The sequence below is a fragment of the Hemicordylus capensis genome, chromosome 4, assembly GCF_027244095.1.
Source record: "Hemicordylus capensis ecotype Gifberg chromosome 4, rHemCap1.1.pri, whole genome shotgun sequence".
NCBI lineage: Eukaryota > Metazoa > Chordata > Lepidosauria > Squamata > Cordylidae > Hemicordylus > Hemicordylus capensis.
This window is the reverse complement of record NC_069660.1, coordinates 11,303,669-11,319,783: the sequence shown is the minus strand read 5'-3', so window position 1 is coordinate 11,319,783 and position 16,115 is coordinate 11,303,669. Positions and strand designations below refer to the sequence as shown.

Here is a 16,115-nt window from a genome sequence, read left to right as displayed (position 1 = left end):
AGTGAATACTGGCAGGTTGCACGAGACGCTGGCTTGATCTCGGGTAGCTTTCTTATTTTGGAAGTAAGCATAGTGGGTGAGCTTTAAGAGAGACCTTGAATGTGACGTCCATTGCTGTGCAATAGAGATAATTTGTGGGTTTTCTGCCCAGCTCATGAATCTGGATGATGTGCTTTTGCCAATTAGTCCAAGTGAGTCAGAAGGTTGCAAAGCCCTCCTGAAAGGGAGAGACATTGAGGAAGATTCAAGGTGGCTGGCACAGATGGCACCCCTTGTGTCAGGGAACATTTGTTCCCTCCTGGGCAACTTCAACCCCCCTGACATTTTTTCCACCTGTCAAGATTATGTTGTCAAGCTCCTGTAGGGCTCATGGGAGCTTCCCAAGCAAATCCCTTCTTTCCGATCTCTGCTTCCCTTCCATCGGCTTGTTAGTTTTTCCTGGGATATGTCTCTGAGGCTGCTGCAAATCTACAGCTCATCAGATGCCAGCTGCTGTCTCATTCCCAGTTTGTTCATGTAATTTGCACATTTGCAAGAGGAGCTCAGCCTGCATTCGTGCTTCTGGAATCTGTGTCAAGATGCCATCTAGAGATGTGCACAAAACTGATTTTGCTGATTCAGCTCAAATCTGAACCGGATTCGAGCAGACCCAACCAGGTTCAGTTTTGGGCCCAGTCGAACTGGACCTGGTTTGAGTTCAAACTGAGCCTGTTCGAACCAGCTTGGAGCTCTTCTGGTAATGGGGTATCCAGTGAGGATTCCCCTTTACTAGTAAAGGAGTAGGGGTAGCCTTAGAATGACAAGTTACTGGCTCCCAGTCGGAGTGTGTGATATTATTGGCATAGAAGCAAGAAAGAGGACATGCTGAGAATGTTTTGTTCTTCACCATCTCCATATAGTTATTCTGCAGCAAGGACATGAGGAGGGGTGAAGAAGAAGGTGCCAGGGTGTCCATTTTCCCTTCTTGACCCAGGGCCTATTTGTACCTTGCAATGTTCCAAGACATGAACTACTATGAAGTTTTTTTTGCATAAGCCCTGACAAAATGAATGTGGAACTCTAGTTCATGGCAATGGGGCTTGTGCAGTAGATCTTCCCAAATAGTAGTAGTAGTAAGTTTATTATGGTCCTTAGACCAGCTTAATATTTAAATAATGCCTATATAATTTACAAAATATTCAAATTGCTAATACAAGCTCTACAAAGTTTGGATGCAACAAAACAAAACTTGATCACATTAATAGAGGTAACAGATTTAAAATTTGACAGCAAAAAATCCAAATAACATTGATCCAAATGGCCAGGATGATACCTTAAGAGAGGAGCAATGAACTTAATACGAGCATCCCTATAAAACTGACAATACAGAATAACATGAACAATTGACTCTATATTCCCTGAGCCACAAGGGCAACGATGCAATGCATACGGAACTCATTTATATTTCCCTTCTAAGAGTGCAGAATGAAGGGCATTCAAACGTCCAAGGGTCAATGCTCTCTGTCTCCTAAACTTAGGTAAAAATATATCATCTAAATATTTAGCCGGTTTGTGATTGAAATTTGGGAGCCTATATACATTCCCCTTGGTAGTCATGCACACTCCTCCTGCAGATCTATACCCAATAGTCGTTGCCTGACAAAACATATCACCTGATCTAAACCCCTCCCTATAAGGTTTTCTTGGAACGTGCCCAGATGATGCAATTTCATTTTCAGAGCTATTTCCTGTTTAGATGTAAAGCTGTCAATTAACACTAAAGGCACTAGACCAACTGGGAAGAAAACCAAATGAAGCCAGCATCTGATTATACAAAACCAGATTTTCATTTTCAAGGTGGTAACCCCAACCAATCTTCCCAAATGTTTTTGCCTGATAAATACATAAATCTTGGTTCTATATGTTTTTGAAATCAATTTCTTTAGAAATACTGAGCATTCGAGAGCTTGAACTGCACCCCAGGGCTGGCCTTTCCCCTTTCCCCTACTTCCCATCTAATATATAGGTCAATTTCTCTGAGTCTCGGAGCTCTTTGTCTCTCCTTGGCTGCTTGGAGAGCAGCCATTGCCCCAAGCAAAACAGAGTCGATAATCCTTTGGTTTAGCTTCAGTGAAACGGAGACCTCACAAACAAAAGGAGGGGAATCAATGAAGTTCCACATGAGCCGTGCAAAGCTTCAATACAACAGTCTAAGGTTACCGTAGGCCCCCGCTGGAAGTAGAAACGGAACACAAATATTTCTATTATGGGAAGAAGTTTAGCAGGCAGGCAATGCCCTTGTCTGTCCTCCAAGTTTTTTTTTCAAATGTGGGCCTGCAATGCTTCTGACCTACCAAGCTTAACTCAATTCCCCAGTCATGTATGGCTTGATACACCTCTTGTTTTACTGCCTGGGACTTCAAAAACTGGGGCGGGGGAAGGGGAAGGAGTTGTCAAAGTTGTGGGTTGCCTTTGACTTGGTAGATATGCAGGTCTCTTCTGATGGCTGCATTGAGCAGGGCTGTCAAACATAAGGCCTGTGGGCCGGATCCTGCCCATTGAGCTCAATTGTCCGGCCTCCAAGCAGGGACTAGTAAGCTGAGCCACCATTGTGTAGCTTCCCTCCACTGCGGAAGCGATGGCATTTCTCACCATTGGCTGCAGCTTGCTTGCTTCCTCTCCACTCATCCTCATGGCAGGCTCTTCAGGCCACAAAGTTATGAGAAAGAGGGAGGAGAAGGAAGATAAAGGTGGTGCGAGGTGCCCTCTCCCACCATGAGTGAGTGGAGGGCAAGGAAGGGGAGCAAGGAAGAAAATGAGAGAAAAATGGAGTAGGAGGAGAAAGGCAGAAGATGGTTCAAGGCACCTTCTCCCAGTGCTAGTGACTGGAGGGCGAGGGAGGGAGAGAAAGAGGGAATAAGAGGAAAGAGGATGAGGAAGGCAGCACAAGGTGAGCATGAGACAACAGAAGGCGACACAGGGGAGCAGCCATGGAGGAAGAAGAGACTTGTATAACTTGATATTTCTTTTTGTGCAGCCTCCTGGAGGTGCATTTGAATAAATCCAGCCGTCCATCCAGTTGAGTTTGACAGCCCTGGAGTAGAGTCTTGCAGATGTTCCGCTCATTGAATGCATGGAAAAGCCCCCCCCCCCCCCCGCCCAGGGTGGAAACCACTGGGGCTAACATCCTGCCTAATGCTACACTTGCCCAAGGAGCAAAGCCATGCTAGTGTAATGATTGTGTGACTGCAGTAAACTGTGGGGTTTTAAGAGTGGTGCAATTTCGCAAAGGTTCCTTGCAAAACTTATGAGGTATACCACAGGTTGCTCACTTGCACAAATGCAAAGATGTTTGTGCTACTGCAGCACTAGTCTGGAAGGCAACAAGTTAGTGCAGCAGCCTTGCACTCCTACAACATCCTTGCACAGTGTTAGCATGTTGGCCACTCTCCCCACCTCTAATATTTGTATGCCTGCTAGCCTATGTAAGGCTATAACACCTGGGGCTTTTTAGTTTAGAAAAAAGATAACTGAGGGGTGACATAATAGTAGGGATGTGCACAAAATCCACATGAATCAATTTGGATTTGCATCGAATTTAAATTGATTCAGTTTGGAACCACTGAACAGAGTAGAAATTCATTCAAATTCAAATTTGCCCAAATTTGAATAGAATTCAAAGGAACTCACCTGAATTTGATTCAAATTGGGGAAAATTTGAATTGATTCAAATTTGAATTGATTCAAATCTTCACACTATGCAATGGCTCCAAATCAAATTGATTCAAAATTGATTCATGCAAATTTCATGCACTTCCCTACATGATAAAGGTCACAGTATGCATGGTGTAGAGAAAGTGGAGAGAGATTTTTTTTTCCCCCTCTCACATAACAATAGAATGAGGGGTCATCCCATGAAATTGATTGCCAAGAAATTTAGGACAGGCAAAAGGAAGTACTTTTTCACACAATGCATAATTAACCTATGGAATTCTCTGCCACAAATGTGGTGACAGCCACTAGCCTGCATGGCTTTAAGAGGGGCTTAGACAAATTCATGGAGGACAAGTCAATCAATGGCTACTAGTCTGAGGGCTGTAGGCCACCTCCAGACTAAGAGGCAAGATGCCTCCAAATCTCAGTTGCAGAGAAACAACAGCAGGAGAGAGGGCATGCCCTCAACTCTTGCCTATGGGCTTCCCAAAGGCAAATACAATCAATCAATCAATCTGGTGGGCCACTGTGTGAAACAGGATGCTGGACTAGATAGGCCTTGGTCCTGATCCAGCAGGGCGGTTCTTATGTAGCCTCACCCTTTTATTATCTAATTTTTTAAAATTTATTGTTAGATTTATATACCACCTTTCATTAATCTCAAGGCAGTTTAGAATATTTTTTTAAAAAAATACAAAATTATTAAACAGTTAAAACAATATAACTATTAAGGGAAAATACTAATCTATTTTAAAAAATTTAAAAAATAACACAGCACAGAAGCAGCAGCAGCAAGAGAAAACAATCCTCATATAAAAGCCTGGGTAAAAAGCCATGATTTTACTTGCTTTCTAAAAGCTGTAATGGAGACTGAAGAGCAGATGCCCACTGAGAGAGCATTCTAATGCCTGGGGGCAATAACTGAGAAGGCCCTGTCCCCACCTAGAACACATTACAGTAATACAGCCATGCCATGACTAAGCCATGGGTAACTAGCTATTTATTTTGTTGGTTGGTTATTTTATCATATTTATATACTGCCAATATATACATCTCTAGGCAGTGGACACAATCCAAATTACAATTAAAAAACAAAGCGCTTTCCTTGAATAAAAACAATTAAAAATAATTCACATTGAAACAATTAGAATAATTCCACAGGACAAAAACAATTAAACAGCTTAAAATTAATTTTAATTAAAAGCCTCAGAAAACAGGTGTGCCTTAAGAGGCTTTTAAAAAGCAATTAGAGATGGAGAAGGTCTTATTTTGACAGAGAGTGTATTCCAAAGCCCTGGGGCAGCTACAAAGAAGGTCTGGCCTGGATCGCCCCCCAGACAAGCCAGTGGTAACCATAACTGGATCTTCCCAGATTATCTTAACAGGTGGCAGGGTTCGCGGGGGAAAACGGTGGACCAAAGCAGTTCAGGATTTTATAGGCAATGACCAGCACTTTGTATTTCACTCAGAAACATATTGTTAGCCAGAGCAATTCTTTCAGAATCGGTGTTATATGGCCCCTTTGTATTGTCCCAGAAACCAACCTGGCTGCCTCATTCTTTTCCAGTTGTAGTTTCCAAACTATGTACAAAGGCAGCCCCAAGTAGAATGCTGCCTCACTTATGTAAGCTTATGTTTCTAAAGGACCCTTAAGGGCTGTGCAGAAGCTGTGACTGTCTTTGGGCCGGGTTTGTTTGCTTTTTGTTTCCTAAATAATGGCTGTTGGAGGGGGGAGATCAGGACTGGGATTGAGGCATGGTGGTAGCATGGTGCCACCCCCACTGTGGTCATGATCTGAATCACCCTCCCTCCATGGCTGTTATGTGATCCAGGAGAAAAGCTCTGATTGGTGCCAACAGCAGTTTCCCTCCCAGGGCATATAGCAGCAATAGCAAGAGGAGGAAGGGGGTCAATCCACTTTCTCCCCATGCTACAGTCCCAGTCTATATTGGAAGTCCCACGACTGCTGTTTGCACACCCGGAATATGTGTGATAGATGTCTAGTTTAATGCTGAATGACACAAAGTTTTGGTATTATAACCAATGGAGCAAATTTTCATTCTCTCCACTTGCTCCACCACACCACACTCAAGCTGCCCCTGTTGGCCAAGCAGAATCCCTATTTCCTGCATGATGTCTGAACCTGCCCAGTGATTTACCAGGGATGATCACCACATAGGAACACCAGAAGCTGCATTCTACCGAGTCAAACCCTTTGTCCACCTAACTCAATAAACTGTCTGTCAGTGGTTTCTCCAAGATTACAGGCAGGAGTCTCTCCCACCCCTATGTGGAGCTGCCGGGGAGGGAACTTGGAACCTTCTGCATGCAAGCATGCAGGTGCTGTCCTCAGAGCAGCCCCATCCCCTTAAGGGAATATCTTACATTACATGTGTGAGCACTGTAAGATATCCACCATAGGGGATGGGGCTGCTCTGGGTAGAGCACCTGCATACTTCCATGTAGAAGGTTCCAAGCTCCCTCCCTGGCAGCATCTCCAAGATAGGACTGAGAGAGACTCCTGCCTACAACCTTGGGGAAGCCACTGTATTGGACCCCAATACATCCTCCAATGATGCCATCAGGACTATACGGAGCTAGATGGGTCAAGGGTCTGGCTTGGTAGAAGGCAGCTTCCTATGTTCCCATTCCTCAAGTAAGCTTTTTTTTGCCTTGGGGAGGGGGGAATGAGGGAAAGGGAGGATGTGGTCCTTTTCTAGTACTCACCTGAACACTTGAAAAGCCTTGTGCATTTGGCAAGCAGCAGCCTAGTCAAAGTGCCTTGAGCAGGTACAAAGGCTACATCCCCCTTCTTGACTAGGAGTCGCCACACACCAGGGATTGGAAAATGGTCTTCCAGGTCAGAGGGCTGAATTTCCAAAGAGCCATCAGCTGCGACATTTCTTCTAGAAATTAAGAGGAAGAGCCTCAAGTTGAGAGGGGGATGCCTCTTCTCTTCTACTACCGAAAAGCACCGCTGCACAAAACAGTATTGTTTACCAAACTCCGCTCCTTGGCCTTTGATCAAATATACATGCCGCCTTAGGATACACTCTGTACAGTTTTGTGTTAGTCTTTTGGGACTCCCTTCTTATCTTAGCAGTTTCTTTTCAGGTTCAGAGATGCAGCAAAGGCTTCGTTTCATGCACCTAAGCAATCCGGCTCCTCAAAGAGCTTGTTCTCGCCTGTACTTCGAGCCTGGGCACCCCTCTGCCTTTCCCATGTTCTCTCTGTCTCCCTGTAGCTGAAAAGCTAACAGCCCTCTAATGAGCCAGACAGTGGGCATCTTTTAGCATAGTAAAGAAGTACTGAAATGTTCACAGATAGGTTCACCCAGGCAAGTCAAAAGGGTGCATCTGCCCAACAGTAAAAGAAGCAAAACACAGGCCCTGAGTTTAGCTGATGGCACTAAATCTTGGGCTGAATAAAAAAAGCATGCCACTTTAAAAAAAGTCAGTAAGCATGAATGAGAGACCTGTATAGTGTCTTAAATAGGGCTGTGCATGATGCTGTTGATGGAATCTGGTCATGTTGAGCTGATTGCTTTGATCACAAATGTCCTTAATAAATTATAAGGCAAAAATATCTGAGCAGAAGAGATCAGAGTGTGCAAAGCCAAACTGAGCGGCCAACATCCTAACGTAATGAAACACGCATTCAATATAAATAAATGAATTCAGCAAGGAAGTGTGTGCGCAGTGTGCTGTGTTCCAGACAAAAGCAGCATGGGTGCTCATGTGGGGTGCGGGATATCTTCTGTTCGCCCCTTCTTTCTGGAGCACTCTGTGCTACTCAAAAATATGTCCAAGACAGCCACACAGCCTTCAGGGACATATTTTTGGGTAGCTCAGTGGGAAGGGGTCATCAGCAAAATCATCACACACACTTACAGACTGCCCATGCTGCATTAGTCTGTAATGCAGTAGGCTGCATGGATTCTTCCTTTGCTGCTTACTTCCTTAGTAAGTATGCTACTGACTTCAATAGTCAGTCTATAGTCTCTCCTCCCTGTAGTAACCCAAAGATGCTATCTTGTAAGAACTTGTACTGTAATGTTTCCATAATGTGTCCAGGATTTTAATTCAGGAGAGGAGAACTGGTCTTGTGATAGCAAGTTGAATTATCCCTTTTGCTAAGGAGGGTCCACCCTGGTTGCATTTGAATGGGAAATTACATGTGTGAGCATAGTATGATATTCCCCTTAGGGGATGGGGCCACTTTGGGAAGAGCACCTGCGTGGATGCATGCAGAAAGTTCCATGTTCCCTCTCTGGCATCTCCAAAAGGGCTGAGAGAGACTCCTGCCTGCAGCCGTGGAGAAGCCACTGACAGTCTGTGTAAACAATACTGAGTTAGATGGACCAATGGTCTGACTTGGTATAAAGCAGCTTCCTATGTTCCTGTGATGCTATGACACCTGAGAGAGGCCAGCCTCCCACTTTTGTGATGCAGCAATCCTCTCCCTCCCCATCTTTTATTTTCTTCCAGCTGCCAAGAATCCACCCACCAACCTCTTTCTGGGCTCAGAAACACCTAGCAGCCTGCAAGTCCATTGGAATCCACCGGAAGGTGTGGTACAGCACTACCGACTCACCTACACTCCAGAAGGTGGTGACAAGCAACAGGAAATGGTAGGTTCCCACTGAAGTAAAGCCTTGAAAAGTGAGAAGTTTGTTTGGGCCTTGGAAAAGATGTACTTCCTCTCAATAACAGTAGCCCTTCTGCAGAATAAGAAGTACCTCTCCCAGAAATTTTTATTGCTTATATATTTATGTATGGCTTACATTTATGCTCCACCCAATCCCAAAAGACTCAGGGCAATGTATGGGAAAACTTACAGCAACTGAAAATGTTAAGACTAATTCAAGCATCCTAAAAAACACATTAGTTTCAGAGAAAGAAAGAAAGAAAGAAAGAAAGAAAGAAAGAAAGAAAGAAAGAAAGAAAGAAAGAAAGAAAGAAAGAAAGAAAGAAAAGATTGGCCACATTTGCACAAAACATGGAACTGTAGGTTCAACTGACCCATGGTTCTACTCCCCCCCCCACCACACTCTCCTATCCGAATTCGGCCATCACAGAGAATGCTCTGCAGTCAGCAAGATTGCAGAGAAGAGGGGGAACTGGCTGTGCGGGCCTCCTTTTGGCATGAAGGACAGCTTGCACAGCCAATCACAGCTGGAGTTGAAGGGAGGAGCTTCCTCCCTCTACTCCGGTTGAAGGAGACTCAGCCTGTGGTTCTGAATCTGTACACAATGCAGGCTGTGTCTAACCTTGGGTTGCAGCAACGAAATGCACTACAATACGAGGGTTCAAATTGGAGTACAAAAAACAGAACCTTGGGTCGGTCACCGCATAGAACCGGAACTGCACACAGTCGCACATAACGGTAAGAAAACCTCTCCCCCCCAAAAAAACTCTGGTTCTGCGTTACGTGTGAATGAGGCAATTGATTAAATGCCTTTGAAGGTCTGAGTAAAAGAGCTATTTTCCAATGTTTTCTATAATCTACAAGCGCTGAAGGTCTTCTATTGGTAGGGCCTTCTGCAGACAGCCAGTGTGATGTACGGGGCAAAGTGTTGGGCTTGCGTCAGTGGGAACTGGGTTCAAATTCCTGCCAATCAAGGCCTGAATCAGGGGTCAGTATTGTTAGGTGGCTGTAAAGGTCCCAAGACCTTAAGGGGATGGTGCTATAGCTCAATGATAGTGCATCTGCTTTGCATGCAGCAGTTACCAGTTTCAGTCTGTGACATTTCCAAGAAGGGATAGGAAAGATTCCTGCCTTAAATATTGGAGGGATTCAACCAGTTAGTGCAGACAGTACTTATTGAAGTAGATGGGAAAATAGCCTGACAGTATAAGGGAGAAAGGCCCATGACTGACCTGTGAGGGCACCTCTGTGCCCATAGCCCTCGTGATTTATTTTTTTAGCAAATTTATTGACCGCCTGACTTCCTTAGACTCAAAGTGGTTTACATAAATTAAAACAACAATGAAGACAAGAGAAGAAGGGATGAAGGGGGCAAAAGAAAGAAAAAGACCTCCCCCCGCCGACATACACACTAAAAACTAAAAGCCTGGCAAAATAGATAGGTTTTCAGGAGCTCCTTAAAGGACAGAAGAGAGGGGGCTCAGGAGGCAGAGTGTTCCATAAGGAGGGGGCTGCCACAGAGAAGGCCCTCCTCCCATGAGCCAGGGCCCCACATACCTCCCCTGGGCTCGGAACTCTGAGAAGACCCACCTGAGACCACCTCACAGGGCAGGTCGCAGTTGGATGGGAGAAGCAGTCCTGAAGGTACACAGGCGCCAAACCCTGAAGAGTTTTGTAGGTGATAACCAGCACCCTGAATTGGACCCGGAAGTGAATTGGCAGCCAATGCATCAACTTCACCAAAGGTGAAACATGAGCATATTTTCTGCTGCCCCAAGCAGCTGAGCTGTGGCATTTTGGGCCAGCTGAAGCTTCTGAGTTGTCTTCAAAGGCAACCCCAGATAGAACACATTGCAGTAGTCTAACCGAAAGGTGACGAAGGCATGAGTTATGGTTGCCAGGGGGGCCTGCCGACTTAGGTAAAGCCACAGTTGGTACACCAGACAAAGCTGGGCAAAGGTTCCCCTGGCCACGGCTTCCACCTGCTGTTCCAGAAGGCATCGTGAGTCCAGGATAACACCCAAATTACAAGCCTCCTCTTTCAAGGGGAGCACAACCCCAACAAGGGAAACACTTGAAAATGGAACCTGACCAGATTGAGAACTGAACAAGAGCAACTAGTGTCTTGGAGGGATTAAGCCTGAGCTAGTTTTGGTCCATGGAAACCCTTACAGCCTCCAGACACTGGTCTCCCCAGATCAGCCCAGGGTGGTGACATACAATTGGGTATGTGATGGTGATGTGACTCTCTCTCTCTCTCTCTCATGGCCCACCCAGGTAGAAGGTGGCCCATGGAGGTGCAGTTTGCTAAGGCCTCCCTGCAATCTAAAGCCAGCCACATTGCTATACAATAAAGCTCATTGTTGACTCTGGATCAGTCACTACCCTCCCTGAGCCTCACAGGGGTATGTTATTGAACTAAACAATGTATATCTTCCAGAACTACATAGACCACAGATAGTGGTATAAATGTGTGACATAAAAGGCAGAGACATGAGAAGTAGTGAAGTTCCTTGAATTCAAGCTCTGTTGAACTGGTACATATTTTCTCTTGACCTCAGATCCAGCATGCAAGAGCTGGGGAACAAATATTTGCTGGATAAAATATCCAGAGGCACTAACTTTTGTATCATCGAGAGGAACTTTAATTGTCAGAAAGGAGGATTTTGCTAGGTTGTAAAAGCTAATCTTCTCCTTTCCTTAGATAACTGTTTCTGGCAAAAGCAGGACTGTCACTCTTCACTCTCTCCTTCCTGATACGGTGTACTCAGTTACTGTTTCTGCAGCCTATGCTACAGGAGAAAGTGACCCCATAACTGTTATTGGCCAGACAGGTAGGCAAGTCGAAGAACTCCTGATCAACTTTGGCTTTTTCATACCCATTGATGTCGATGCCATTTTGAAGAGTCAAGCTTTTCTTTCCCCTACTCAGAGTGTGAGTTAAAAGAAATGTATTTACTGGATTCATTGTTCTCTATCAGTCCAGTATGGTCATCACCAACAATAACATGCCACTTCGATACAGCATTAAATTCCCCTCTGATAATTCAAATCATGTAACTAGATGCCCATGGATTGTACAATAAACCTCCCTTTGATGTCTTATTTGTTGCAGGGAATGGCTGGACAGGCCATCATTTTCCAGGTTAAAAGGTAGACACTTTACATGAGGACTATTCAGCGGTATAATTCCAGTAGTTATATGTAGTATATGAATAAACTAATTGTACAGATCTTTGCAAAATGCAAATACTGGGCATGTCCACTCCTTTTGTGGGTCTTGGCTGGGAGTGCTTATTTTTGAACTCAAATAACCTTATTAGGTTATTCACATGACTGATCCGTATGGAGCTTGGGAGGATGGAGGGGAAGGCAGGATCAGTCCTACCTTCTCCCACATGACCTCCAGTTCCCTGTAAGCCGCTCTGCTTATGCACTCCTACGATCACAGCTGTGATCAGTTATAGATGCATAACTGGAGCACCTGTGGGTAAGATACTGGAAGATTTGGGGTAACTTGCAGATACATCCGCTGCACAAAAGTCTGAAGCAAAACCCTGAGGGGACTAAAGCCCACAGACTGCCACAATAGAACTCAATGGAGCACAATGTTTGTGGACTCAGAAGTCCCTTAACAGAACACCAGATGGGGTAATGGAACTCAGAGATGAGGAAGCAAGGAAGGAGGGCTTGAACAAAAGGAGTGGGAAATTACGCAACTTGAAGAATAGGCAACTTGAAGAATTACGCAACTTGAAGAATACTCCCTCAAGGCAGTCACATCCCCTTCTGCTTTTGAGGGGGGAAAGTGTAAAAACCCTTTAGTTTTCTCACCAGCCATTTCACAGCCTTCTGAGTGGGGAGGGGTTGACACATTTCCACTCTTGGTGTGTGGGGGAGGTTAACCCCACCCTCCCAGATAACCTAAAAACAACTGCATGTGTGTGAACTCTCCTAAGGAATGGAAGCAGAAGTTGCACACTGAATCTTTTAATCTGCTGATCATTGTATGTGCACATCCACCCACACACAAGCCCATTTCAGACATTATGCTGTACAAGTGCACAGATGTCTGTACCCTCATACCTGTGTTTGTGTGAACGACTGTACCTGTGTTCATTTTAAAAGTGAACCCAGATTCAGGCCCTTCAAATGCATGGTACAGATAGGAAGTGTACTTCTGTACCTGCATTCAACATAACATGCGAATGACTGTACCTGTGTACAGATCTGTATTTGTGTACGCTGTATACTCAATCTATGAGCATTGTGTGAATGGGCCTACAGTCACACAATAAACTAACAACATGCACCATTAGATATAGAAGCTCTTCTCACAATCTGTGCGAAGAGCTTCGGGACTATCTGCGGGGAAGGAGGCTTGACCTTCCCTTCCCCGCAGGCGCTCACTGTGAGGTCCCTGGGTGGGTGGATCACCCGCCCAGACAAGCGGCGGCTCTCCTGCAGGCTGCCCACGCCTCGCTTGGCCACTCCAGGGGTCGGGCTCAGGAAAGCACCACTGCGTGTTGCCCCACCCATGGAGCCCCAATAATGCATCGCACGAATGTGTGGTGCGTTACTGGGAGTCCCCCTCCCCGCTGAGTGCACCCTCCATGGCTGCGAGCAGCTGCGGCAGACACACAATCAAGAAAACAGGCTTAGGAGAGCACTCGCTCTCCTAACCTTGTTTAATGGGGAGGCTACATAGGCAGGTTTGCCACCTTGTAGCCACCGGGTGCAGGTGTGGACCAAGTGGTTCACACGTGCAGCAGAAACCAGGCTGGGCTCCCTTAGCTCGGTTTCTGCTGCACATGTGAATAGCCTCATAAGCTATTCGACAATCCCTTCCCCTCCCTATAAGCTGAGTAAATATTGATGCAAACATTAAACTGATACCTCACTAGCCATTAGCTCTTGAAACTTTAGGGCTGGAAGGAAAGGAGTTGAACTGAGCACAAGTGCATCCCCCATTAAGGGCCAGTTCAGACGTACAAGTCAACTGGAGTTAAGCATGGGTGAAGTTTCAATTCTTCACTCCAAATTGCACTGCAGACGTTCACCAAACCATGGCCAGCCAAACTTGCCAAACTCCATGGCCAGCCAAACTCCCCTCTCTTTCCATTTGAAGGAGAGGGGAGCCCCTCCCTGCTGCCCAGCCACCGAGGCACATCCCCACCCGCCTCTATGATTGGAGTTTCAAATAAGCATGAAACCACGGTTATAGCTGAGTCAGCATTCAGGTGTAACACTTGGGTGGCAAAACCTCAGTTGGCGGTGGCAAAACTTAGAGATAACTGAAGGTTCCAATTGGAGTTTCATGAAACAAACCGGACTTAGCTTTCAGCCCATAACTGCTGTTTTATGCATTTGGGCGTACTGCAGTTACAACCTTGGCTAGCTATAACTGTGGTTATCCTGTATGTCTGAACACAGCCTAAAACTACTTAGAAAACAGGGAAAATAACACTTGCATATGAAGTAAGGCCCAAGTTCATTATGAGCCCTACTGCCCATTGAGGTTGTCTGGAGAGGTTCATCTGCAGTTGCCGCCAGCTCAGTTGGTGGCCACACGGGGACGGGCCTTCTCGGTTGCTGCCCTGAGACTGTGGAATGCGCTCCCTACTGAGATACGATCCTCCCCATCTCTGACAATTTTTAAAAAGCATTTGAAAACCCACCTCTTCACCCAAGCTTTTTCAGCTTCACCCAATTTTTTAAAAACATTTTAAAATTTTAAAGTTTTAATCTGCTTTTGACTTTTTGATTGTTTCAATTGTTTTACATTTTTCGTCTATGTTTTAACTTGTTTTATTTTATTGTTATGTTATTTCATCACCAGAGATGAAAGTTTGGGTTTTTTATTCATTCATTCATTCATTCATTCATTAAATTAGATTAGGGACTCTTGTCTTTGCCACTAACTTTTGGCTTTTCACCATGCTCAATCACAGGCTGATGTAACACATGCACACCGGGGATATTCTGCATCATTTTGTTGCAGGTTTATATTTGCAATAACTAAAGTATGTTTCTCGTAGCTTCTGCCTTGGCCAGACTGCCTACAACACGAGGATCAATCCCCTTCAAAATTCAGGGTAAGGACCCTGTTTTTACTTTCCCTAGCTTTCTAGATCTACGGTTGTATCATTCTTTCTTACAGATGTCAAGAAACATTGTCAAGAAATGGAATTATTTCTTCAAAATCCAGTGCCAATGTTCTGAGTGCTGGATTTTGAAGTTTCTTGCAGTCCCCACCACCACCCACCCAGGATTAGCACAATTTTGCTGCAGCTCTTAAGTCACAATTGGGTTTTTTTCACCCTCTCTCCAAGGTGAAACCAATGCAAATCAGCAAGGTATGGAGTTATTTGCGACAAATGCCTGGCTTTATTTTGTGAGTGGATATTTATTTCTCTGTCCTTGGCGAAATGGAAAGCTATGAATACATTTTAGAAACCCTTTCAATTAAATCCCCCACCCACCCAGGAAATTGTGTTATTAATGTAAATGAGTTTGTTATGGATGCCTTCTCAACTGGCTATAAAACACATTATGAAGAGGATTCATAGCAAATGTTGAACAAACGGGGCTATAAAAAATCTGCTGGGGCGACAATTGTAAAATAAAGGTGTTGTAGAAATGGGTTTAGAGATTCTCTCGGAGACTGCAAAGGTTTTTGTTGGATGTTTATCAAAGAAGTTGAGCAAATAAAAGAAATTGTGTTTAACAGCAAATAAGAAACAAATTGGGCTAAGTGATATCATCAAAGCTTTTCTCACTCCCCAGGTGGGGATTCCTTAGGGGACCTGGCAGTGAGCAGCAGCTTTGTGAACCTGTTGTGTGTGACCAGGTTTTGCATACCAGTTCCCCACCCCACAATAATGGCCAACATTCATCTTATCATCACATACAATAGCTCATATCTACTCATCTGGGATGAAGTTGGAAAAATGGGGGCTGATGTAGTATGAAGGTTAAGAGCCTGAGCTATAGATTAGGACAGGGGTTCTCATACTTGGATCCCCAGATGTGGCTGACCTACATCTCCTATCATCCCCAGCCACAATGGCAGGAGGTGATGGGAGTTGTAGTTTACCATCTGTGTACTCAAAGTTGGAAACCCCTGGATTAGGAAGTCCTCAGTTTGAATCATACATACACACACACACACACACACACACACACACACACACGATTATTCAACAAAACGAATATCTTTTCAACAATAAATATCTTTTTAACCTTCTCCGCTTCTGTCCTGAGACTTTGGAATGCGCTCCCTAGTGAAATAAGAGCCTCCCCATCTCTGACAGCTTTTAAAACATCTTTAAAGATGCATCTGTTCACCCAGGCTTTTTAATTAATATTGTTTTAATGGTTTAAATGCTGTTTTAAAATATTCTTTTAAAATGTTTAAATTGTTGCAATGTTTTAAACTTTTCATTTTTGTTTTAACGAAAACAAAACTGCCCCGCCATGCCAAACCTCCAATTTTCTTTTCTTAATTTCAGCCACCATGTGCGTGGCTGAGAGGTGGTGGCCGAGGGGTGAGCTGAGCAGGCTGTTCTATCTGCTACTGCCATGGCGGCGGCAGCGGGGGGGGGGGAGGCCTTCTCGGCTCACCCCCTGGTTGCCACCCCTTGACCACGCACATAGCAGCTAAAATTAAGGGGGGGGAATGGAGGCTCGCCGTGGTGGAGCAGGCATGGGGTGGCAGCAGGAGGCCCCCAAAAGCAGGTTTGGGGGGAGCCTCACAGTGTGTGGGTGGTGGGGTC

The 16,115-nt window shown here is 44.9% G+C and overlaps 1 protein-coding gene across 3 annotated transcripts in view; it reads left to right on the top strand.

Annotated features, from left to right (window-relative positions):
• COL20A1 (collagen type XX alpha 1 chain) overlaps nt 1–16,115 on the top strand; it is a 172,357-nt gene that overhangs the window by 76,855 nt on the left and 79,387 nt on the right. For all 3 annotated transcript variants that reach the window (XR_008320737.1, XM_053313548.1, XM_053313549.1), the window contains exons 19-21: nt 8,181–8,323; nt 11,045–11,174; nt 14,379–14,435. Coding sequence is in view for 2 of the 3 variants with exons in the window: in XM_053313548.1 (XP_053169523.1) it covers nt 8,181–8,323; nt 11,045–11,174; nt 14,379–14,435 (330 nt within the window). In the remaining variant the exon portion in view is untranslated. The remainder of the gene's footprint in view (nt 1–8,180; nt 8,324–11,044; nt 11,175–14,378; nt 14,436–16,115) is intronic.